The sequence below is a fragment of the Agelaius phoeniceus genome, chromosome 9 (assembly GCF_051311805.1).
Source record: "Agelaius phoeniceus isolate bAgePho1 chromosome 9, bAgePho1.hap1, whole genome shotgun sequence".
Lineage (NCBI taxonomy): Eukaryota > Metazoa > Chordata > Aves > Passeriformes > Icteridae > Agelaius > Agelaius phoeniceus.
The window spans coordinates 10,000,046-10,026,485 of record NC_135273.1 but is presented as its reverse complement, the minus strand read 5'-3'; the positions used below and the strand labels follow the sequence as shown (position 1 = coordinate 10,026,485).

The window sequence follows — 26,440 nt, the reverse complement described above, 5'->3', positions numbered from 1 at the left end:
TTTCCATGCCTATTACTGCCTTGAGAAACAGGGATGGTCTGTCCACACCCACCTGTGATTTTAGCTGGAGAAGATTGGTAGTGAGGAGATATCCTGGCACAGGGTTTTCAAGACGACTTGGTTAACATAAAAATGTTAACACAAAACTAGATGTAAATAATTCTTTTAACCAGGTACATGATTAATAGTGTAGTAAGGAAAAGTGGGGAATCTGACTTTTGTCTTTTTCTTAAACTCTCTTCTTCCCCCTGCCAGGAGTCTCCTTGGATGGGTCAGGTATCTGGGACCTGAACTACCAATATCTTTAACTCACTTCACCCCAGAAAAAGTGAAGAGTAAATTTAGTATCACAAACTAATCCCAGAAAGATGCTGTGAGACTTATTTGAGGATTTAAAATTCCCTGAAATCCTAAGATGAAAGGGATTTTGAAAATGCAAATAGCGAAAATATTTTTTCCATCAGTCACATTGAACTAAGCTATTTAAAAGCCAAATAAGACAGGCAGGAAATTTTCGTTTTGAATTTGTTTGTGGAGCAACCATTAAACGCTTTAGTTTTTTAAGTTCTTTGTTTTCTGAAGAAACAATGGACCATTCTTTCATAGGTGCTGGTAAAATCTGTCACAATAGCCTCTTGAAGGGCTGTTAGTAAAACCATTTAATTTGGTCTTACTTGCCATTACATGGCACTTAAGAATGTCTGAGACTGGTGAGATTTTCCCATTAGAGAAGAGAGGTAATTCATCCATCTATTATTCTAGGAGAGGTAGAAACTAGACCCTTCTGTTTAAATCTAGTTTTTATCAGTGTTAAGAGGCTCAGAGGAGGAATTCTATTGCATGTCTAGAAGTGCTGGCTACAGCTGCACTTTTGAAGGAGCACTGTCAAATCGAAAATTGCATTTTCTCTGAGATGTCGCACCCCGACTGCTGTCACAACAACACCTGAAATCACCATAAGTGAAAGAGATTAGGTGAAAATTAAAGCTTCTCTCCCACCATTTTGCTTATTTTTGTGTGTTTGACAGCTCCTCCGGGGAGCTGGATAGTGGCTCGGCGAGGTACAGGAGCGGGCAGGGACTCAGCCAAGCTGTTTTCCTGGGAATGTTTCGCACCTGGGAATGTTTCGCTGTTTGCCCAGCTCACCCCGGGCACCTGTCCGGCTTCGCCCAGACTTTTTCCCTGTGGATGCGGAGCTCGGCTCCCAGCCCTGCACAGCCGGGAGGAGCTGGCTGAGGGAACGGGTGCCCTGGGGCAAGGAGCGCGTCTGCGCAGCCCTAAGAATGTTGATGCCTATTTTTTATTATCATTTTTATAAATAATTTTTAGATCTTCGAACGGAAGCCGGGTCCTCGGTCCGAGCCTTTATTTGATCTCCCGCGTAAGCGGCCCCTCAGGGCGGCCCTGACAGCGCCCCCTAGAGGTGCGCGCCGCCGCCCGCTCCGCTCGCCTCAACTTGCCTTTGGCGCCCAATCCGCCCCTCAGCGGGAGAAACCACTTCTCCTAACTCCCTGGGGGGATCCCGGCGCCCGGGAGACAGAGTGACCTGCCTTCCCCGCTACGCAGCGCCCTCCAAAACACCGCCGAGGCACTTTAGAAGATCAGAAAAAGGAAATTTCCGCTGCTCCACGTGGTGTCGCTTTTTCGGCGGTACAGGAGCGCGTTCTCTGCTCCGCAGTTCCCCCTCCAAGTGGCGCTGAATGGTTCGCGCCAGGACGGGACGGGGAGGGTCCGCCGCCATTTTGTTTGCGTGAGGGGTGAGCGCGCCCTGTGCGGGAAGCGGGGGGCGGCTGAGGGGGCGGGAAGCGGCGGCGGAGACCCGCGGTCAAGCCGAGCGCTCGGACCGGAAAGAGACGGCGAGGGCGGGCTGAACGACAGCCTGGCGGGCCTACCCCATCCTCGGCAAACATGTACATCAAGCAGGTGAGCCGGCGGGATTCGCGCCGCCCGCAGTGTGCGGTGCGGCCTGTGCCCGGCCTAGGGGGTTGGCCCAGTCCGCTCCGCCCCGGGGCTGGGGGCTCTGCACCTTCACTTTTGCCCGGCCCGCAGCAGGGGACCCGCGGGCTTGCGGCGGGCTTGGAGGCCTTTGCTTCGATCTTTTCTGTCCCGGGGGGCGGATCGAGGTCCAGGCTGAGGGAGGTGCCCCCGGCCCGGTCACGGGTCAGGTCCTACCGCCGGCTGGGCTGGCGGCGCTTTCTCTCCTTCTCTGCTCCCCTTTCATTCATTGCAGGTGTGAAGTGCCGCTGGGGTCTCTTTCATGGAGCCGAGACTTGTTCGCGGGGCCCCTTTGTATGCCAGCCCTGGTGTCCCGGCCGTGGAAGGCTCGTACCCAAACAAAGGGTTCTGCTCCGCTGTCAGAAGCATCTTTCAGCTGTTCAGATTGTGGGGTCTCTGCCTTGGGGTGCTCTCTCAGGCCTCCGGGCATGAATCATTTCACCTGATATGCTTCGCCCTTGCCAAACGATCTGTGGCTGGTGCTCAGTTTAAAAGATCCTGGTGCGCACCTTTTTCAAAGCGTTTTTGAGGCCATCATTATATTACTTCTGCAGTTTCCCTGCAGCTGCTTTAGCAGCAGATTTTTATTACTGCTTTCGTGTTGCTGGATATGTGTATTCATTCAAAGCCTACCAGGATTCTCATTTCCTGGTGGACTCAAAATTGACCTGTTTCTCACACCCTGCGGGTGTTTTTCTTAAGAAGAATACTTTATTAGCGTTGAAAGTGCGTGTTCTACATAGATACCGGGTTTTCATCTACTGTTTGACTGACTGGGCAGTGTTTCAAACACCTTTTGATTGTACTTTGTAAATCACTCTTGATTAATCATCATAGATGGGCACATTGCTTTAAAGACTTTGAATAAGAGTTTTTGTTCTCCAGATTTGAATCACTTGAAAGCAGGCAGTAGTGGAGATCTATAGAGTAAGTCCAAATTATCTCAGAGCAAGGGGAAACGTTTCATTTGGGGGAAAACAAAAGGAAGGGAATTTGGGTGGCCAATAACCAATACTGTTATAGGAGCTATAGAAGAATGTGTAACAGTGTGTGGATGTGAGAATAAAAAGGATGAGAATTCATTTGATTCCATCAGTATTCCCTATTTTGTTGCTTTACAGAAGTTGTTCCTGGAGTTTGAACATTAAAAATGTTTTAAGTCTTAATCTGAGTCGATACAGGGCAATGAAGAAGTCAGGAGGTTTCAGAATATGTAGGATGGATGAAGTGAGAACCTATCTAGGGAAAAGCTCCGGGAAGAAGATGATGGTGTTCAGAGTCTGCCTGTATCCCACTCCCATGGTGCCCAAGTGTGTGGGTGGTAAAAGTTTGTGCTTCTGTAGCAATAGTCAAGAAATAATAATTGGTTGGGTTTATAATTTTGTAGAGATTTTCAGGTTCTTATGAGAATGAAGTAAATTAATTACTCCAATTCAGATGTTCTTTATATATTATGTGAAAAAATGAAAAGTAGTAGAGACCAACTTTTTTGCCCATTTTTTAATTTCTCCCCTTCCCCTTGAAATCTAGTGAGTTTGGAAGCAGCACTGTGTCGAAATGTTTGGGTTTTTTAAAATACTTTTTTGTTAAATATGTTAAATGAAAATGAATGAACGTAGTTGCTGTGGCTAGGGTCAGTGGCCAGACCTGATTAAGATATTCTGTTCCTGCTTTTCCTTTGAAAGCTGCTGGCACTGAGCTTGCTGCAAAAGCCTGCATGTGGCAGATGAGGGAGGCTGGTATTTTAGGGGAGGTCGGGTGTTCGTGTTCCCAGCCACAGGTGGCCTTCAGTCCCTTCACTGTCTTAAACTTGCTTTCTGTAGCTTGGTCCATTCAGTTCTGGAATCCTTGACTGCTTCCAATGCCAAAAGGGATCCGAATACACTGCAGGTGGTTAAAGCAAACTCTTTCTGGCCTAAGGAGAGGGAGCACAGATAATTGCAGTTCAGAAGAGATCTAGGTAGGCAGAGTATTGAAGGAAGCTGTATTGGAATGTCTTTTCCAAAATACCTTCTGCTTTCACTGATGTTTGAGGGTCAAGGATTAGTAATTTGCTGCCTACCTGTGTTCTTAGCTTCAGATTCCAGAAATGAAATAATTTTGCAAAGAGAATTTGACAGAAAGCCATAGTGCCTGGGAAGAGAAGGGCTCTTGAGTTCTGACTAAAAGTTAATTAATGCCTAAAGTTTTATTTCATTTTGATTGTTATAAATTCCATTTTTGATTTGCTGTCTGACATGGCATTTTCATTCAATATTAGTGAGATGGTTTTAATCCATTAATGCCAACAGGTGATAAGAGGAGTTTTCCACAACAATACTTAGAGTGGCCTGTCACATAATAGGAGAAAAACGAAGATCAAACTTGACCTGAATAAATATGGGCATTTTCTTCTCCCAGTCTTTTGTCCAGTACTTTTTGTGGGCAGGATTTTTTCCCCCACTGTTTAATGCTACCAGAATATGACAGAATATGGATGCAGTTCTGAAGGTAGCTGTTTCTTGAGGTGCTGGGATGTATACTTAATAGAGGCCTTTGTAGTAGTGAGGAAAGGCTAGCTTGAATGTTTGCAGTACTACTTCTAGGATTTTTGCTGAAGTTTTGTATGTGCTTCTTGAATAAAGAGTATTATGCTCTTTTTCTGGAATATGGGCTCCTTTAATACTTGAAGGTGTGAGAGAAGGAACACATGTTCAGACAAATAGAAAATAGTGATTGCACCCTAGACCTTACAAACAAAAAATCAAAGTCATTTCATATCTTAATCTTCAGCACTAATAACATTGAGAAGTATAGTGCAAGCTGGTTTTGTGTCTTCTTAACAAGTAATTTTTAGTGTATTGTAGCTCTCCTAGTGAAACACTGTCACTGCTTTAACTGTATCCTGCTTCTGTTGGGGAAGAGCTGGGCAAAGAACACAGTTATTAAATGGGAACTGTAGTGTTGTTTCAAGTGTTCTTGCTGGAAGATCTGCAGATGTCAAACCTTCAGGTGCCTGCTGCCTTTCTGTCATACTGAGCAGAGCAAAGCTGCTGTGCTTTCAGCACAGCTTTGATGTGTGGAGCAGGTTGCTTGGTGCTGGAAGGTGGATTCGTTTTGTTGCTATGCAGAGCTGAACTTTTAGGATATTGTAACTCTGTACCTGGTGTATTGCTAGGCCTGGCAAACCTCAAAATACTGCTGAAGTTAGAAGAGTTGAAGTTCGATGTGCTGCTTTCAGATGACTGTTAGCTACATAGCTCTTGAAGTTGTGTACGTTTTTGTCTCTTTAGGCTGTGAATTGGAGCCAAGACAAGCTTGCTTTTAATGTTTCCCTTTAGATTGCATAGTAAAATGAGACTATTGCATGTGAAATAGGCAGTCTAGTACAGTTTTTGCAGCCTGCAATGGCACTGCTTGGAGAATTCGCCAATAAAATTCTCATGCTCTAAGTAGATTGCATTATAAAAATTAATTAATAATTAATAGCTTGTTATACTCAGTTTTCTTTCCTGTATATGATACTTTAAGCAAATACTTTTTTTTCCAAAAACCTCTTGGAACTCCCTTGCTTGCCGTGCTTTGGCCTGCACAAATACCAGCATCTTTTGCTAGGGGAGAAATCTGTCCCTAAATCGATGCTTAGGTGGGGGGCAAGTTTGATGTAAGTTTCTGATCTTGAGCTGGAAAGTTGAGTGTGTGCAGGAAGGGTAGGCATGTAATAATTTATATAAATATTCTGCCAAACCTTATAGTAGAAAAACTGTTCAAAAACAGAGAGAACTTTGTTAAAATAACTCCTGCTTTTCACCAGGTAATCATTCAGGGCTTTCGAAGCTACAGGGACCAAACCATTGTGGACCCATTCAGCTCCAAACACAATGTCATTGGTAAGTAATGATAACTATTTTTTTCACTAGTTAAAATTGCACTTTTATTTCAGATGATATTCATGTTAGTCTCCTTTATAGTTTTTAATATTCTGGTTCCATTTGATGATTATATTTTCTGGTTTGGGAACTTCTGTACAGCTGTCTGTAATGTTCCACTTACAGCAAACAACTATTAACGTTCAATTTTGCTGGGACAAAGCTGAACCTCCAGAAACTGAGTGAAGTTCATAAACTCCTTCTTGGTGCACATCTCTGTATCAGCCAGACCTCCTTTAAAGGTTGTCCTTGCAGGAACAGCAACAGAGAATTTGCACAGGATTCTCATTTTTTTTGGTCTGTGCAAGTGTCATCATTTCTAAGCACACGAGCAATTATAAACTCTTGCAGAGAAAGAAGATCATCTTTCTTCCAGTTTTAAAGGATGAATTTCTGGACTGTAGACTGTCAAAAAGTACAAGTTTTGAAGTGCAGGTTCTTGAGTAATTCCTATTTTAATAGCATGTTTTTTCCCACCATTCTCACACCTCTTCTATTTCTGCCTTTTTTGTTTGCATTGATTTTAGTGATTGTGCAGCAACTTTTGAGAATGCTGACCCAACAGCAAGCAGTCAATTTTGGACATAAAATCTTAGTAGCCAGGATTTAACTCTGGCACTAAATAAAACCCACAAAATATGACATGTATAGATGTCTTGTTTAATAATATTATTTCTACAGGACCTAAAACTTTATCCAGGTATTTCTGTTTTTAAAATACACTAAAAAAATCTCTTTCCACTGAGAGTTTTTAGCTTCTTTTTAAAGACTTCATAACAGTTTTTGGAATGAGGTTTGTCTGGATGCTGTGTAGGCAGGCAGAGGTGAAAAGCCTGGGACGTTCATTGCTGCTGGAAGACAAGTGGATTTGAAACTGATGCAGCAGGTGCTGATCTTAAAGAGAAGGCCCTGGGCCTTGCTGAAACACTGCAGTATAAACATTGAGATTATATTGGTGTAGTGCTGTGTTCTTACACCTTTAATTTTCTATGTAGAAGTAGTTCTTATTCCAGTATTTTATGATTAACAAGTGGAGTATTAAGAAGTTAATGTGCTACATGAAGTTCATACAGTCAACCTGAATGTCTAGGCAAGTGGTTTCCTCTGGATAAATGTTCTGGAGCCAGGAGAATTTGACTTGGGTTTACTGTTCTTATCCATCAGATTGTCAGTACAAGAACCAAAAAGATGGCAATAGATAGGATTGGTTTAGCTATTATTGTCATTGTGGAGTGGTTTTGGAGTTTGTAAGTCCAGGTAATGTGTTTGAGTGGGCAAAGGGCTAATGTCTTGTACTCAAGTGGTCCATCCACCAAGTTCATCTCATTCCCTGGAGATTTCATTTGACTGTGTTATATTTGGGTTCTGCTCTTGAATATTTTTGTGTCACATTTAAAGTACATTGCAGTGTTAACCTATGTCAGCTTAACTTATGTCATACTTTGTGTTTTAATTTTCAGTGGGAAGAAATGGATCTGGAAAAAGCAACTTTTTTTATGGTAAGCATGGATTTCTTGTTAGCCAAGGGATGCTGAAGATACCAGGTTTCTTTGCTTGTTTTTGCTAGAGCTTGGTTTAACAGATGATCTTCCTCAATAAGGAGTGGCAGAATGGAGATTACTTGACAGTGATGAAAGGCAGATCTCAATGCACTTAATGTTTAATACTTAGTCCAGGTTTTTCCCTAGAATTCAGCTTCTCTTTTTACGGGCCTTCTAAGACTTTCAGCTGGCAAATGTATTTACAGGAGGAAATGGATTCTAAAAGTTGCCCTCCATGAAAGATGATTATGATATTTGCAGTTGTTTTAGACATCCTTAGTGGCTAAATTCTACTCAATAGCGGTTTGGAACAGCTTAGATATTCTTTTAGTATAAGGTTATGAGGGGGATTTTTTGAGGTGGGAGCATTAATGGAGGAACAAAGATGCTAATTAAAGGTGTTAGTATACTTTGTGATGGTTGTGTTTATAAATTGTCTAATGCTAAGTATTTTAGCAATATTTTTAGCCTAGCCTGTGTGCTGTGTATATGTAGAAGGATGCTCATGAATCCCTAATTGTTCAGCATTGTTAATGATTTTGCTGTGAACCAGTAATGTGGCAACAATGACCTCTTCAGATAAATCCTGCTGTACAGCAGGTTGAGTGATAAAGATCCAGCAGATTAAGGTTTTTAATGAAGAAATATTGTAAGATTTTGGCAACAGCTTGATTGTATTATACAACAGTAAACCAGTGTGTTTCGAGTTAATGAAACTGTTGCATGTCTCCCTGAAGGAAAGAATAAATTTTCTGTTTCTTTCCTATTTTATTACAGCAATTCAGTTTGTCCTCAGTGATGAGTTTAGTCATCTTCGCCCAGAGCAGAGACTGGCTTTGTTGCATGTAAGTGAATGTGTATAGCAGCAAAACTAAAGAATAAGCTAATGCATTTGAATGGGACAACAAAAATGTAAATTGCTGGGCTGTGGATATTTCAAGGCAATTATTTTGAAAGTAATTTTCTTTGTTTCAGTTGGCAAAAGGGAATTTTTTACACAGTACTACATTATGTTGATAATGCAGACCAGTGAATGTGTAGCCAAGATTATCAGAAATAAAAACGTGTGCTGGAAATTTTGTAGATGTTCTTGCATCTCAAGTCCTTGAAAGGAAAGGGGAAGTGGGGTTGTCAAGGAAAAGAGGAGAAAAAAAGAGTTCAAAATCTGCCAGCTGTCTAACCAGAACATCTCTTCTCTTAGGAAGGTACAGGTCCTCGAGTTATTTCAGCATTTGTGGAGATTATATTTGACAATTCCGACAACAGGTTACCGGTAAGTTCAGAGACCCGCTTTGGACATAGATTATCATTGCAGACTCAAGTGATCTCAGCCTTATGGAAGGCTTCAGCATAGTACCTGCTTTTGGGTCATTTCTGCTAAAAGGTGTCATAAACATTCTGGTGTTAGTTACAGCTGCTTGCAGTAGGTATGTGTATTTACTGGGTTTTGTTTTCTTAAGATTGATAAAGAGGAAGTCTCACTTCGCAGAGTCATTGGAGCCAAGAAGGACCAATATTTCTTAGACAAGAAAATGGTGACGTAGGTACTTCTTTTCCTTATCTGAATGAGAGCAGTAGTATTTCTGTAAAATTCTATAGGCAAACCCAACACTTGCATCCCTAGCATGAAATAATTTATTTCTGTTGTGTAATACTGAGTGCCAGTAGTTTGATAGCTGGAATATCAGCCCTTGTGCAATAGACAGCACACTTTGAATTGGCAGTTTAATCCATCCATTGTTGTGGTGTTTAACTGCTTGCATAGTATTTCTTTCAGGGTTTCTTTGAAATAGAAGAGTTGCCACACTCTCAGTGGTTTTATATCCTTCCTTGTGATATGTTTGCCTGTATTTCCCTCCTCTGTGCTTCGAGTGCTTCTTTCTTAATCTTTTTCCAATTCTATAGTATTTTAGATATTTACCATTTTTATTCTCTCATTTCATTTTAGAAATAGCCATTTTCAAATAAACAAGGTTGCTCAAACAGAGCATGCATTGCACATGGTGATATTATGTGATGTATAGTTGTGATAATTTACTGCATTTTATAGCTCTCACTTTTACTGTAAGTTTTTAATGGATTCATAATAACATTTCAGGAAAAATGATGTCATGAATCTTCTTGAAAGTGCTGGATTTTCTCGCAGTAATCCCTACTATATTGTCAAACAAGGAAAGGTAAGATTCTTTTTCACAAAGTAGAAAATCACTGTCGAGGGTATCATGTTTCCTGGATGCCAAACTTAGTTCAATTATTTCAGAAGTAAACCAAAACCTAAATCTACCTCAGCTTGAAATAGTTCTTGTATGTCAATGCTTCTTTGGCAGATATTATTTATTTAGTAGTTTATGTTGATTAAAAAAAGAAATCATGTCTGTAAATGTTGCTATTTAGCAGAGGGTGTTTTATCATGGTGATCTTTACAATCAGGATGTTTTTCCATATACTTAAATACAAAGCAAACTCGATTCCTGTGAACTAGTTCAGTATAAACTCAAAGATTTCTGGGCCTATATATGAGGCAGCAAAGTAATGGTAGAGAATTTTAAGAGGTTGAAAATAGCAGCTTTCTAGAACTTTCAAAGGACAGCCACATCTGGAGACAAAGCACAGACTACCTGTAATGGCTCACAGGGTGGATCATCAAGGAGACTGGGAACTGTCACCTCCAGAGGTTCCTGGAAGGCATACTTGGAGAGGAATGCAAGAGGAGAAGACTGGAGGAGTGCTTGATGTCACGAATGCTAACCCATAGTACAGTCTGCCAGATGTTTACCAGGATAAATTTTCCTATACAGTTGAATGTGTGCATTTGAAAGAAACTGCTTGAGCTGGAAAGTCAGTGGTAGTGGGGATTGGTGCACAGTAATTAACAGCCAAAATACACAAACTGGTTTTAATATAAGACAAATTTGAAACAGTTACCTTCTTAGAAAAGCATGCAGCCACTGAAATTCTATTGAAAGGAAGTGAGTTTTATGTTGAGTGTAATTGTATGACTGATTTGATGTCATATTAATGAGTGTTTCATGATGTGAATTATTCTAAGATTTATGACCCCTGCATTTTATTGTGGTTTTATGGAGGCATTTAAACTATTTGATTTAGCACCAGGACTTAAAAGCACAAGCTTGAGTTTCTCTAAATATAATTTTGAGTGGTTTATGATTTTTTCAGTGTAGATAGTACTTGTATCCTGAGTTTTAGCAACAAATGGAAACATTTGAAAAGCAACCAATTTCATTACAAGCAGAGTACTTGCGGTCCTGAAGTAATTGTCTCAAAAGCAGTGTGGTGTATGCTATGTATCTCAATCGTCTTGCCAAAACCTCAGGCAAGCAGGCAGAGCAAAAGAGTGCAATCTTTGCTCTGTTGTGGTTAGCCATACATTCAGAGCAGGTTATTGAAATCATAGATCTTGAATTTTCAGATCAACCAGATGGCCACAGCTCCTGATTCTCAAAGATTGAAGTTGCTAAGAGAAGTAGCTGGTACCAGAGTGTACGATGAACGTAAAGAGGAGAGTATTTCACTAATGAAAGAAACAGGTAAAACTTCAAGAAATTACTGCTTTATGCCATAGTAATTAATTTAATTCTAAAACTTTTGGCTTTTTCAGTAAAGCTAGATAGATGTTATTTGTGGTATGTTAAACAATGCAGAGCTTGTCATATTTCTTCCTTGAATTTCCAATATCTCAAAAGGTTTAATAAGTTACTTTCTGTGTGCTTTTAGTAATAAAACCTTTTAGCTAAGCTAATACAGATAAATTTACCTTTCAAAACATATGAGTGATGTCAGCTGGCAGTGATCCAGAAATCAGGGTATACTGCTGTGCAAACACTAAAGTTCATGTTGTGCAGTCTTTATTAAGTGTGTGAGCCGAGAGAGTACATGCTTGTGTTGTCTTACATAACAAGTATCAACAGTTCTGCTGTTGGGATGTTTTTGTGGAGAACTTTAGGACATGGGGTGTTTGTACATTTCATGTATGTTGATAAATTGGGAATCACTGGAGTAGATTCAGTGGCTGTAAAGATGGGGGATTGTATTACAGTGTTTAACTGCATTTCTGTCTTGTCATGTTTTCTAAAGAGGGCAAGCGAGAGAAAATCAATGAGTTGTTGAAATACATTGAGGAGCGACTGCATACTCTAGAAGAGGAGAAAGAGGAGCTGGCACAGTACCAGAAATGGGATAAAATGAGGAGAGCATTGGAATACACCATTTATAATCAGGAACTTAATGAAACTCGAGCTAAGCTTGATGAGGTAAAATATCTTGGCTAGTACAAAATGTAATGAGCTGTTGGTTTGTTTTTGCTACCATCTCCTTGTGATCCTTCATAGAATCCTGGCAGTGTTAAGGAACCTTTCCTGTGCAGCCATCCAGGAGCCACTCTGGCAGTCAGAACTGCACCACCTGAGCTAGGACTGAAACTGCTTCCCAGTGCACGTGCCTCACTTGACTCCCTGCACCACACTCACAGTCAGACCAGGCTTCCCATAGCAGAGTCTCAGATGTCTTGATCCTTAAAGTAGTTTAATCTTGGTGCAATAACTAAATAACAAAGGAAGGTGGGACCCCAGCAGAGGAAACTGAGTTTTTATCCCATCACAGTGGAAGTGTGGGGCTTCTGTTGCTGCTGTGTCTCTGAGTGCCACAGGTTCCTGTGCTCTTCGTTTTGCAAAGGGACATTAGTTCTCTTGCCTGTGGCTTCCACCACCCAGAATTTAATCTGCAGCATTCTGCAGCTGCACACTGAACTACCTGCACTGTATGTACTTGTCAGCATCACTGTTCTTCACTTAATAAATTATTTTCATTCTGAAACCACTACTGAAGCAGAATCTGGCTTAAGCTATTGGTGATATTTCCATACAGCTTTCTGCTAAACGAGAGACGAGTGGAGAAAAATCGAGGCAACTGAGAGATGCACAGCAAGATGCTAGAGATAAAATGGAGGTAAAAATACTTTTAAAAGGGCTCTCCAGTGGTTTGTTTTCCTTTGTGGTTTTGGGGATTTTTTGGAGGAGGTGGGGAGGGAGAGGATGAGGGCTGGTGGCATCTCTATTAAATTCAGTTGCATGCTTTCATGCTATTTGGAAACTTGGGGGTTTTCACACATTTACTGTATTGTCATCTGCAGAATAACAATCTTGTGGGTTTTGATAAATAGTGAAATGTTCATTCAGTGTTTAAGATACTTTATACTTAAATTTGCATAGGAAATAGAACGGCAAGTTCGAGAACTGAAGACAAAGATTTCTGCAATGAAAGAAGAGAAGGAGCAACTTAGTGCAGAAAGACAGGAGCAGATTAAACAGAGGACTAAATTAGAGTTGAAGGCAAAAGATCTACAGGATGAATTAGCTGGCAACAGTGAGCAAAGGGTACGTAACACCAGTGAAGTCTTAAAATGTCAATGGCACAAGGAAGTGTTCATGTACACTGAAGTTTTGGTTTTAGACTGAAGCCTGTCACTATTTTGTAAGGTTTGTTAAATGCTAACTTTAAATACTGCTTTGTTTGACTTTCAGAAAAGACTGCTAAAAGAGAGGCAAAAACTTCTTGAGAAAATCGAGGAGAAGCAGAAAGAATTGGCAGAAACAGAGCCAAAATTTAACAGCGTAAAAGAAAAAGAAGAGAGGGGAATTGCTAGGTGTGTGGCATTCTATGCAAATTTTAACAATGCTATCCATCTGCAGTTAACAAAAATTTGTACTTGTTGCTTGACAGCATGGTAGCTACATGCACTTGGAGATGGTCTGTAAAAAGCCTGCTTTATTGTTGGGGTAGGAACAGTATTTGGCAAAATGATTTTCTAAGCTTAACCACTTCTTGTGGATGATTTAGTTGTTTATACATGATCCTTTTCTTTTTGTTACTGATTTGGTGCTCGAATTTGAGGGCCTGGTATGACATTTGAAAATTCCAATAGTGATTTTTAATGCTTGCTCTTAATAAATTCAAGATTTCTTTATAATACGGCATGTCTTTCCCTTCTCAAAACAGACTTGCACAGGCTACACAAGAAAGAACAGATCTCTATGCAAAGCAAGGTCGAGGGAGCCAGTTTACTTCCAAAGAGGAAAGGGATAAGTGGATAAAGAAAGAACTGAAGTCCTTAGATCAAGCCATCAATGACAAGAAGCGGCAGATTGCAGCTATACACAAGGACTTAGAGGATACAGAGGCAAACAAGGAGAAAAACTTGGAGCAGTACAGTGTAAGTTTGCAGCTTATTCTCAGTTTTTTTTAGAGGAAGGTTAAATACTCAGTCTTGGACAGTCAGACTTCAATGCCTATTTATAAGGAAGATGTGACTTTCTGGTTGAGTGTTGGCTTTGAAAAATGCTTATTGAAAACATCTACAGATAAACTTTCAACTCCTTTAGCATTGCACTGTCTTCGCTCTTAATGTTGCCTTTGTCCTCTCATACTTTCCCCAATGTGTTTGGCCTGACTTATCAGGAATAGGCTTCTATCTGCCTTGCTCTTGTCTATGTTGAACATAGCCATTTAATAGAAAACAATTTGTTACATTCTTATGGAAATCTGTGTTGGTTGTTTTCACTTCTCTCATTTTCCCAACAGGGAAAGCAACAGGGTCTTTTTGACTTTGAAGCAGGCACTGCACCCTTGTACCATGGTTGCAGCTGGTTAGAAGTTACATCTCTAGGCATATTAGAAGATTAATCTGTTACCTGCATAACTTAGATTTTAATTTCCATTCAGAAATGGCTCTTATAGTGCAAGTATAGCAAAATAATCCAAAGGTAGCATTCCTGCCAGGAGCTCTAGCTGTGAAAACCCTGCTTTTATATTGAGAGAACATACAGTGCCAATGCTGATGGTCTTGGTCTTTGTGTAATATACCTACTGAAATTGAGGGTCAGTCTGACACTGTGCAGGAGTGTAGTTGTACAAAGATGATGGTGTTCTGCTAAAATACTGCTTGATTTGGATCCACTTTAGCAAAGTTGTGATTGTCTGAGTTGGTGAATGAAGAAAATGGCATTTACCACTGGCTGATTGCAATTGTACTATACTGCTCAATGGTAATTCTGTAGAATTGAAGGGGTTAAATTTGTTGTGGATTTTGATTCCTTTCTATAAACATGTCTTGGTTTCCTTTTCCTCCTCAAGGAAGGTTGATTTATGCTTAGGTGGAAAGTTGTATAGCTTTTTGTTGTTCAAAGAGAAGGCATCTTGGGTGAATGTGATTGAGAGCGTGCAAGGTTAGTTTAGAACGAGCTGGCTGTGTTTTTACAACACAGTTAGTCCTCCTTGTACACATATAAATACGTAAAGACTATCGAGTGCTAGCCCTGAACTGCTCTGAAAATGGCAGGTGTTAAGTGAGCAAAGGGGGGATGTCTGTGCATTGGCTTAAACAGCACACTGTTGACAGCAGCTGTCTTGAAAGTCTAGTACTGCTGGAGAGCAGGCTAAGGCTTTTGACTAATAGCAGGTTGACATGGTACACAAGATTAGTTGTACTTATCACAAATGTCATTTCAGAGCATGAGAAGTTATATGTATGTTAGTCACTGTTTTGATTCCTGTTCTCGCTGTGACTTACAGGGATCCATTTCACTTTAATGCCCAGAGGCACAGTTGAACTCAGTGCCTGCCTTGCCATCTGTGTGGCACCTACACCTTGGTACTGCTTCTTACAAAGCTGTCTTTATTCTTACTGCTTTTGCCGTTTGTTGTAAGCTGGTTAAAATGTTTGTAGCAATTTTTTTAATTTTTAGTAGTTCAGTATTGAATAAAACAGATTAATTTTTTTTTTAATATAGAGAGCTGTAGTTTCATACTGTTCTTTTCTTTGTATTAGAAACTGGACCAGGATCTTAATGAAGTGAAGGCTCGTGTTGAAGAATTGGACAGAAAATACTACGAAGTGAAAAATAAAAAGGATGAACTACAGAGTGAAAGAAAGTTAGTAATTAATTGAAATATGTCTCAATCTCACTTAATGTGAAGGACCCCAACTGTGTAGTTGTTAACATGGCATGTAGGTATGTTTTTTAAATATGGCCATGTATGAACTTCTGCACTTTTCCTTCCCATTAGATTAGGTGTCTTTAAGAAAATAATAATAAAACATTCAGATTGCATTCACACTTACAAAATTATATTGGTTTTGTTCTGTAGTTACCTATGGAGAGAAGAGAATGCAGAACAACAAGCTCTTGCTGCAAAAAGGGAGGATCTAGAAAAGAAACAGCAGCTTCTCAGAGCAGCAACAGGAAAGGTAAGATAACCTCACTCTTGATAATTCCTTGTTAGAATATCATTCTTGACAAATCAGTTTTATCTAAAAGATATGATAGGTACTTTTATAATTATGGTCTTTCTGTCACAATTAAAAAGGACAAGTTGTATTCTGGGCTGAAGTTTTCAAATATTCATAGCTCTAGCACTACTTGAAAATGGGTTTTGTGGGGTCAAGGTAGTTGATATGAGGAGACTAGGCAGAAATGGAATATTTTAAGAATTTCCTCTGATATCTTTTTGATTAAAAAACCCTCAAACAAAACTGAAAAATGATGGTCTCTTATTTAGGTATCTTCTGTTAGAGCTGTAGGTTAGTTAACAGGAATTTGACATAAAGGAGATTACACCTGTCACAAAGTTAAAGCTAGAATGAATATTATGCCCATGCATTTTAACTGCAATACAGTAATTAGCTGTATTTTAACAGGCCATTTTGAATGGTATAGACAGCATAAACAAAGTTTTGGAGCACTTCCGTCGGAAAGGCATAAACCAGCACGTTCTGAATGGCTATCATGGAATTGTGATGAATAACTTTGAATGTGAGCCAGCATTCTACACCTGTGTTGAAGTCACTGCAGGGAACAGGTAATTAATTATGTGCTATTTAGTGCAGTGTCACAATTTAGTTGTTGTTGCAAGCTTCTACTGAAATTTGATGTCTTGCGGTTTTTTTTGTCAAAGTGCTTTCTATATGTCATGATCAAGCTGCTGTTTCTTTGTGAAGGAACTAAGAAGAATTCTATTTAAATGATAATTCTAGCTGCTCCTGACTTTGTCTAAAAAACCCTTAAACAAAACCAGAGAGAAAAAAAGGGAAAAAAAAAAAAAAAAAAAAAAAAAAACCAAAAACCAAAAAAGGTCCCAGACCCACACTCCTGACACTTGCCAGGGTCATTGGTGGTGAGACTGAATTATATTGAATTAAATGGACTGCATCTTCCAGTGGAGAATTCTACAGTAAGCAAGGCTGATATTTCAGTAAATAGTAAGAATTATTTCACTTGTACTAGAAAATCTCATGGTAGAGAATGGTCTCTAAACTGTCAAAAACTGCTGTCTAAAAGTTATCGGAAAAGATGCTGAGTGTTAATGAATCTGTGTAAAATGTTTTCCAGAAGTAAATGCCTGTTGGGTGATCCACCACTTGCTGCAACATCTAACACTTCAAGTTAATTAAGATCGTCTTTTTGTGTGATCAGTCCCTGTTCCAACTTAGGAGTAGTCATGAAAGCTCTTGTTCTAATGAAGTGTAGCTAATGGCATAAGAGCAGGACAGAGGTGACATGATCTTGCAATGTGTCACATTGAAATGTTGATGCTACTGGGATTGGAAATGCAGTCTCTTCTGAAACTTGTATCAGTGTGAACAAGGGTGTCTCTTCCAAGCACTTCACAGTTCTCTCTGAATCCTGTGCCCCATAGTTTGGAAAATGTAACAAGCAGCTGTAGTTCAACTTGCAAAGGAAAAATCACTTATTTCAGTCCCTTATAGTGCACAGGGAGATGGGGTCTCTGTGTGTGGTGTATAGAGGCAGCAGAGGCAAACTTTGGAGATCCATGCAGAGAGGGGGGGGCTGAATGTTGTGTGATGGAAATGCAGGACAGAGGTGTGGACACAGTGGCACTGTACACATACTGAGCTGCTCCTGGCTGGACAGTGGAATGTAAAGCTCTTGGCTAATCCTATTTTAACTGAAGTGAAAAGAGTACCCACTGGCTTTTCCTAAGGCATGGAGTTGGAAATGCAATGCAACTTTATAGTGATGTGTTATGTAATGGAATCTGCAAGAATACTGTCTGTACACAAATACATTTGTCCTTTTAGCATTGTGAAGTTTTGCCTACTTGTTTGGCTTGTTAAACAGGTTGTTTTATCACATTGTGGATTCTGATGAGGTCAGTACAAAGATCCTAATGGAATTTAACAAAATGAACCTTCCTGGAGAAGTTACTTTCCTCCCTCTGAACAAGCTGGATGTTAGAGATACTGCTTATCCTGAGACTAATGTGAGTTAGAATTACTTTTGAACCTCTTTGCTTCATAACCACAAAGCCTCATGCTTTGAACTATGTACATTGCTTATTGCCCACCACTTGCTTTTCTGTTTGTCTGCAGTTAAATACTACTTCAAATGTATACTTCTGAACATAAACTATGTTATAGAAAAACATTTTTCTACAAGGTATCTGCTCTTTATTAACTGCACTTTACAAGTGAAAAAGCAATACTTATAAGTAGAGTTTTATTGTAACCTGATACTCAAGAATTACTTTAATTGCTGAATTGTAATTCTCTCACCTTAGGATGCTATTCCTATGATCAGTAAACTGAGATACAATCCAAGATTTGATAAAGCTTTCAAACATGTTTTTGGGAAGACTTTAATTTGTCGTAGCATGGAAGTGTCTACTCAGCTGGCCAGAGCTTTCACAATGGATTGTATTACTCTGGAAGGTAAATACTGCAATTTTTTATAGGTTATTTATTGCAAAAATAGGATTCCTGGGAACATGGGGCTCATTAAACATAGTCTATTCAGTGCTGTTGAAATAAGATTTATTAAAAATAATAGTATACTTGGCTGAGATCTATGTACAAGGTTGCACTTGGTTAAGTACCGTGCTTAAAAATACAGGATTTCTTGACAAGGTATGGAATTTTCTTATGTTCTAAATTTTAGTAACAATGTGTCTCCATCCTGAGAATTGCAAAGCAGATTAGGTTTGCATTCATCCAGGTTTTTTTAATCCAATTTAACAGGCATTTGTTTTCCTGGGGTGTTTATGGTGTTTTCCCCAAGCTCAGACCAGTGTTTAGGGTGTGAATGAAGGGCCTTAATTCCTTAAGGCCATTCCTTAATTCCTTATAAAGGCAATGTGAATTCTTCTGTGCAACAGATATATTTACATCTTATGTTCTCTGAAATAATCTATAATTTTTTTAATTGCCTGTATTAAAGAAGGCAGATTCCTTGCAGGCTTATTGTTGTCTCTTTGTGTCTTAAAGTCAATCTGAAAAAATTCCTAAGGGTGTCTGAGGAAGAAGTTACTAATTTTTCAGTATCAGCATACTCTATAAGCCACAGATGCTGCTAATTACTTCATCTCTTTTTTTTTTTTCAAACTGGTAGTGCTAGGCATTTGCATTTTTCCCTTAATATAAGTATTTATCTTCTTTCAAGCTACATGGTTTCAGAAGCTAATTAAAATTTAAAAAAAAAAAAGCCAATGCTTAAAGGAGATCCTAGCAGTCTGTGAAGATCTTGAGAAAGGAAATAGCACTTAAATTGAATAGAGAAATAAACATTTCCCTATTTACTGTAAACATACATGATTGCTGAAACATTCGGTGCTTTTGTAGCTTAGTTTAAATGTTCTGGTTAACCTGCTAAGTTGTGCTGTGGAAACTGTGCTGGACTTTATGGCAAGTGTGTAGTGTGCATTTTACATCTCATTCTGTTCTGCTCTTAGGTGATCAGGTCAGCCATCGAGGTGCTTTGACTGGAGGTTATTATGACACCAGGAAGTCTCGGCTTGAATTGCAAAAAGATGTTAGAAAAGCAGAAGAGGAACTTAGTGAACTCGAAGCAAAGCTCAATGAAAACTTACGTAGAAACATTGAAAATATCCTTTTGTTGTTAATGGGGAAGGTTGTGTGACGACAAAGCTTTTCTTTTGTGGTTACAGTAATAGATGGAAAATAGGAGACTGACTTGTTACATCTTATCTGTGGCATTTGTTTTGGCTATTTTGTGTGCAGCCTGGTTCTCTGTGTTACTGTATTTGATATTGATCTTTAAAGCTTAGAAGTGAGGTTAAACCCTAGATTATGAGGCTTTCTATTCCTTTTAGAGTCTGTTGTAGTAACTGCCATAACCAGATATTCTTGTTATCTGTGTTAATCTTCACTGCTTCTTCTGACTCAGGCTATATTTTTAGTACTTGTGTCCTGAATTGATGTGTTACACAGTCCACTTCTGCTGTGGAGGGGAGGTGGGAGAGCATTGTGCTGTAATAAGCTCTGAGTTGCTTTACAGTTTGATCTTTCCAGTCTCTTTGGACTGTGTCCTTTTGAGATGCAATATATAGAATTCAGGGGTAAGGGAGGTTTATACATTTTTCTTATACATCACTCAGGTCATTCTGTCCTTCAAACTGAACTCCTTTGTTTTTTGACTTGCATCAGTGCATTAGAGACATCTGTTTTGTATTTTATAAGATCTGAGCTTTCCTTGCATGTTCAAATGTATCCCTGTGTTCTTCCAAATGTTGTGTAATAAAATAAGCAAGGAAATCTTCATTTAGCTTAGTTCCTGGTATTGATAAGTTACTTGATAAGTTGATAAGCTGCTTAAGTTATTTTTGTTGATGATTCTTGATTTTTCCTCTACAAGTGATCGTTATGGTTTGGTGGAGTTTTGATTTGTTTGCTATTTTGATGAAAGATGAATATATCAGATAGAAAAAAATTGAAGGTACTAATAGGAATAAAATTATTTTTAAAACAAGGACAGAATTTTCCTTAGCCCACAGTATGGATTAATAATGAGATTGACCAGCTAATGAACCAAATGCAGCAAATTGAAACACAGCAGAGAAAATTCAAAGCCTCTCGAGACAGTATTTTGTCAGAGATGAAAATGCTGAAGGAGAAAAGGCAGCAGTCTGAAAAGACATTTATGCCTAAGGTTGGTATGGGGATATTGAAAACTGTTGCTTGGTTTAATTGTTTCATTAATGTTACTGATAAACATGCATTCCCTTCTGGTTAACATCATAATATGAAATATGAAGAGATAACTAGAGATATGTCACTAGATAACTAGAGATATGTTAATATGAACAGGTGAAGTTCATCTCAATCTAGAGATTGTTTTGAGGAGTGATTCTGTCTATCTGTCCCACAGCAACGTAGCCTGCAGAGCCTGGAGGCAAGTTTACATGCCATGGAGTCAACTAGAGAATCATTAAAAGCAGAACTGGGGACGGATTTGTTGTCTCAGCTCAGTCTTGAAGATCAGAAACGAGTGGATGCTCTTAATGATGAAATTCGACAGCTACAGCAAGTAAGGAAATGAAAATATCTTGCTATTAAATGTGTTACCTTTCTTAGCAATAAACTTTTGTCCTGTTGTATGAAAAGTCACTTATGAATACAGTGTCAGTAAATTAGTGCTTCATCAGTAGTAGGTAGGTAGATGTGTTTAAAGTTCTGTCATTTGCAAAGGGTATTTGCAAGTTTTTCTCCCACACCAGGTGAAATTTGCCAGTTGATTGTATGAGAATTAAGGCTATTTGTATTGAAATCATCACAGTTTTCTTGCTTCTGCTATTGATTTTCCAACAATAAATTACAAATAGATATCACGTGAAGGGAGGATGCACAGTATGAGAAAGGAAAATTTCTATATGTGAGTGGTAGGTGAGACAAAACTAAGCTTTTGATTGATACACATGTTGCTGGAAAAATACTGCTTCTTAATATACTCTCTAAAGCATTTCTGGGTTTAAGAATTGAATTCAGATACAAATAAAGATTAATAAACTCACTGATCTGTACAGTTGACTTTTACACTAGACACCTTTTGAATTTTTTCTGTCCGTTAAAATTAGAGGAACAGTCCAGAGAACTGTGAGATTTTAATACACAGAATTGTGTGAAGAGGGTTTTTTTGTTGTTGTTGTATTAATTTTTTTCTATAACAAGGTAAAAAAAGTCCTAGTCAGGTAAGGCAACTAATATACTTCTCTACTTTCTTCAGGAAAACAGACAGCTTTTGAATGAGAGGATTAAATTAGAAGGCATTATCACAAGAGTTGAAACATACCTCAATGAGAATCTGAGAAAACGCTTGGACCAAGTGGAGCAAGTAAGGGTTTTCTTTTAAATGTGCTTGTGCAGTCTGGGTTTGGTTTATTTCTGGGGCTAACACAAGTAAATCATAAATACTTATATGTATCTGTGGTGGGGTTTGCTCCCCTATGTATAAACTGAGTTAAGTATTTATTTGAATTTCAGCAAGTTTTTGACAAAAGCTACTGTGAATACATGGCCTGTATATTAATAGGACCATCATAATGCCAGATTTGTTTGAAAATCTAACTTATTAGACCTTGGAACATCATGAAAATATTGAGTAGTATATGTATGTAATAGTTATATATAGAGTACCAGAAAGTATCTTTTTTGTCTGGCTTATGTTCCCATTCATGCTGAAGCCTGGTGGTATTTATTTATCCCATAGGAACTGAATGAGCTTCGAGAGACAGAAGGTGGCACAGTTCTTACTGCCACAACATCAGAACTCGAGGCTATCAACAAACGAGTGAAGGATACACTGGCACGGTCAGATGGTTGGTAACATCATGTTTTGGAAAGAAAACTCTCCAGGGTTTTGAAAGTTCACACATACCATATTTGATTCAGAAATAGATCCCAATGTAATTAACTTGTGTTGGGCTTCCAACTTGAGGGTGTGGTAGTTGAAAGGCAACTGTCCTACAAGCAAGATCTTGTATAATTGTTCCTGAATTTTGTCTAACCCATTTAAAACTCAGCTGCTTGAGTTTGGCTTGAAACTTCCTTTGCTTCCCTTTCTAGACTTGAACAATATGACTGTAGTACATTTGTTTGGGTTTTTTTTAAGCCATATACTCATGGGAAAGAAAAGAGGGATTTTCAGCTTTCTGCCTGAACTTTAACCCTCTGTTTCTTAATAGATCTTCTTTAGTCTATCTATCTTTTTGTTTCATAAATACTTTATTGGATAATTACTGATCTTATAGAGGTGTGTAAAACTTAAAGCTTTGGGTTTTGTATTCTTATCCAATATTGCAGATCTGGATAACTCTATTGACAAAACAGAAGCAGGGATTAAAGAACTTCAGAAGAGCATGGAACGCTGGAAGAACATGGAAAAGGAGCATATGGATGCTATTAACCATGATACAAAAGAACTTGAAAAAATGACAAACAGGCAAGGCATGCTTCTCAAGAAGAAAGAGGAATGCATGAAGAAAATACGAGAGTTGGGTTCACTTCCACAGGAGGCTTTTGAAAAGTATCAGACTTTAAGTTTAAAGCAGGTAAGTAGTGTGCTTGGTTTCATGTTTTATGACCTGAAACATTGGTGTCACCTGCATCTTGAGTGTCAAGTGTGGCTAGAATTGCAAGTCACTTTGATGTGTTCATGTTTTCTGTTTACAGTTATTCCGCAAGCTGGAGCAGTGCAATACTGAACTGAAGAAATACAGTCACGTTAATAAAAAAGCTTTAGATCAGTTTGTGAATTTCTCAGAGCAGAAGGAAAAATTGATAAAAAGACAAGAGGAACTGGACAGGGGCTACAAATCGATCATGGAGCTGATGAATGTCCTTGAACTCAGGAAATATGAGGCTATTCAGCTGACTTTCAAACAGGTAACAAAATGGGAACAATTATAAAGACACTGGTGCTGAAATCAATCAAGTTGTCCCATGGTGTAGCAGCAATATGAGAAGAAGAGGATACTAAATAAATCTATACTAAGAGAAGACTGTGTCATGTAACTTGAGGCTTGTGGGTTTTTTAAATACTGAAAAGTAAATAAGGCTACCATTTTCAGTAAGTGCCCATCTCCAATACAACTCTAGCTTTGCTTTAAACTTCTTAAATACTTCCTCTCAAGTGAGTTCCTATATATTTACGTACAAACCTTTCTGGGAACTGTGACAAAAAACTGCACCAAATGTCTTCTCCAGATTTAGTGAAAGGAATTCAAATCTTATTTTTGCTACAGGTCTATGTTTTAATTGGACCGTTTTATTGAAAAAAATTTTGAGAATTCTCTTACTACAAAAACAGTTGTTTTGACTCTTGTTTTAAGCCAAGCTTTGTACAGCATACATTTCTCACTTCTGCTTAAGAACATGAATCTCTTCTTTAAAGCAGATACTTTTTGTGTTCATGCAAAAGCACTTGTCTGCATTTGATTTCACTCTGTAGAAATGAGTAGGTTTTGATGAGTAGGTTTCACTTTGTAAAAATGAGTAGGTAAAAATGACTGTTTCTTTTTCAGGTGTCAAAAAATTTCAGTGAAGTATTCCAAAAGTTAGTACCTGGTGGCAAGGCCACATTGGTGATGAAGAAAGGAGATGTGGAAGGCAGTCAGTCCCAGGATGAAGGTGAAGGCAGTACTGAGAGCGAAAGGGGATCTGGATCTCAGAGCAGTGTTCCATCTGTAGATCAGTTCACTGGAGTTGGCATAAGGGTAAGGAAAAATATTTGGTTTTTAGTCCCTTGAATGTTCGTTTGGGTTGTCTTTTAACTATATTTTTAAAAGGCAGCATTTAGTTGATCCTGTTTGTTTAATAGCAAGTGATGCTGTGGTTTAATGTTTTGAAATCATCTTGCTGTTGCATTGTTTTCTTAGGTATCGTTCACAGGAAAGCAGGGTGAAATGAGAGAAATGCAGCAACTTTCAGGTGGACAGAAATCTTTAGTGGCCCTGGCCCTAATATTTGCCATCCAGAAATGTGATCCAGCTCCATTTTACTTGTTTGATGAAATCGACCAAGCCTTGGATGCCCAGCATAGAAAAGCTGTGTCAGGTACTTGTCTGCCTTTTATAATCTTCATTGTGGTTGAAGGTAATAGTTTGTTTTCTCATCCCTGATGTTTAAGAATAAAGCTTTTGATCATAAAAACACATTTTTGAGAAGCCCAGTGTGTGTATGGAGAAGTTTTCATGAACTTGGTTTTATGTAGAAGCTCTGTTCTGTTACTGCATCTAAAGGGTCTCCTTACTGCACTTCAGTGTGTTGAAAAACAGTCCTGTTTGGAAGTCTGTTTTGATTTTAAAAATGAATAGAAAAGTGCATTCATTGTTTTTCATCATAGAAGTTTAATATCATACTAGGTTTGCTAAGTGGCTGGACTTGTCAGAGTTCATACTGGAATTTAATGAGAGTACTTGTATGTATTATCTGGGAAATAAAACTGGTATGGATACTTTCTTGATTTATGGGGTTTTTGCTTCATTAACCAAAACCTCATTTTGAATAAGACAAAGAGTTTGCTATTTTTGTCTGTCTCACTTTATTGAAAATGCTACATTAATAAAGAATTTTTGTGTTCTTTTTTAGATATGATTATGGAACTAGCTGAACATGCTCAGTTTATTACAACAACTTTTAGGCCAGAACTGCTTGAGTCAGCTGACAAGTTCTATGGTGTAAAATTCAGAAATAAGGTAAGTAGTATGATAGGCTTCTCAGTAAACACCATAATTAAAAAAAGTTGTGCATTTGAGACTTAGCAAGAATTCAGAGTGAATCAGACTTACTTCAGCTGATAAATTTCTGTTTATAACACAGTCTTCTACAAAGAGTTCTCTTGTTCTTGAAAGCGAGTTTAAATGCCTGCAAATGTCCAGTGTCACATTCTTTAAAGGGATTATAAATCAATCATAGACCTGTTGCTGAGTCCTGGAGCCTTCAGAAATGTCTGTCTTATTCTGCAGGAGGTACTGTAATAACTGAATGATTCTTTGTTCCATCAGGTCAGTCATATTGATGTGATCACAGCAGAAATGGCCAAAGACTTTGTAGAAGACGACACCACGCATGGATAAAGGAATTTACTACTGCTTATTTGGAAGATGTGTATAGTGCTATGTTTATGCCAGGGACCTGTACATTTAAAAGATGAAGTATTTAGTCCTTGTTTAAAATAGTTTTTGAACACACATTTTAACCAAGACCCCAGAAGGCTTAGTTTCAAATGAGCTTGAGTATCCATTTTGTCTCTGTTGCTGTATTTTATAAGATAATTGTTAATGTTACCTTTATACAATACCTGTAGTTTGGAAATTTTATTCTCTTCCTTCAAATCTTTTGTAAAGTGTTTGTTGCTGTTTTAAAGCTTTTCAGAAAGTGCTAGCTATTTCTTCTTAAGTATAGTTTTATCATTTATATTGCCTCACACTTTTTTTTTTAATGGCTTCAATTAAAATGGTTGGTTTTATGGCTGTAACTTGTATATATTAAGTTTTTGGGTTATATTGTCTTTCTGAAGAGGAATCCACTGAGATGGAGCAAACACTTCAGTCATATTGAAGTGGCATATTTCAGAATATGAGACAAAGCAATTCTCCCAAGCCACTCTTTTCCCCTCTTCTGCACATTGCCAGTGCCAGAAGAAAACTGCCCCAAATCTATGCTTGTCCAAATCCATCGTGTTCTGGTTATTGAACTGAAAAAAGGTAGGTATCAGAGAATCCTGAAAAGACCCTAGAACTGTGTCAAAACAAATCAGAGCCCCTTTTTGCACATTGTCCTGTGTAACAACCCCTCCATTACATCCCATTACAAGACCAGCATAACTTGAGCCAAGTGACAGTCCCCAGTCAAGAAGTTAAATCTTTTCCTGCTGTCTACAGTTTTGGCAAAGGGATGTTGAATAGCTTGATGCATTCTCCTGAAACACTTAAAGATTTACCACAAACCATTAATTTTGTAGGTAGCAAAGCAGCTGTAAAAAGAGAATCCATTGATGTTAAAATACTACATTTATAAAAACATAATAACCTTAAGAGTAGCTTATGTAACTTTCAGTAGTATAGTGAGAAAGTGAATTTGTATGTTGCATTTATTCTGTGTAGGGCACGTTCAACAAAGCAGAAGAATAAAGCTCTCTGATAGGTTTTGGTCTGCACACACTGAGGACT

The 26,440-nt window shown here is 38.6% G+C and overlaps 1 protein-coding gene across 1 annotated transcript; it reads left to right on the top strand.

Moving 5' to 3' along the window:
• The first annotated feature begins 1,767 nt into the window (after window positions 1-1,767).
• On the top strand, window positions 1,768-25,741 carry SMC3 (structural maintenance of chromosomes 3). Its single transcript, XM_054637537.2, has 29 exons — window positions 1,768-1,923; window positions 5,789-5,864; window positions 7,364-7,402; window positions 8,222-8,289; window positions 8,646-8,717; window positions 8,905-8,984; window positions 9,543-9,621; window positions 10,875-10,992; window positions 11,540-11,715; window positions 12,329-12,409; window positions 12,673-12,837; window positions 12,985-13,106; window positions 13,460-13,673; window positions 15,288-15,391; window positions 15,608-15,707; window positions 16,158-16,318; window positions 17,599-17,740; window positions 18,038-18,188; window positions 19,205-19,357; window positions 20,270-20,421; window positions 20,641-20,799; window positions 21,496-21,603; window positions 21,979-22,087; window positions 22,572-22,819; window positions 22,941-23,153; window positions 23,792-23,983; window positions 24,146-24,323; window positions 24,858-24,964; window positions 25,274-25,741. The coding sequence occupies exons 1-29, from the start codon at window positions 1,909-1,911 to the stop codon at window positions 25,343-25,345; spliced, it is 3,654 nt and encodes a 1,217-aa protein (XP_054493512.1). The 5' UTR covers window positions 1,768-1,908; the 3' UTR covers window positions 25,346-25,741.
• Window positions 25,742-26,440: the final 699 nt, after the last annotated feature.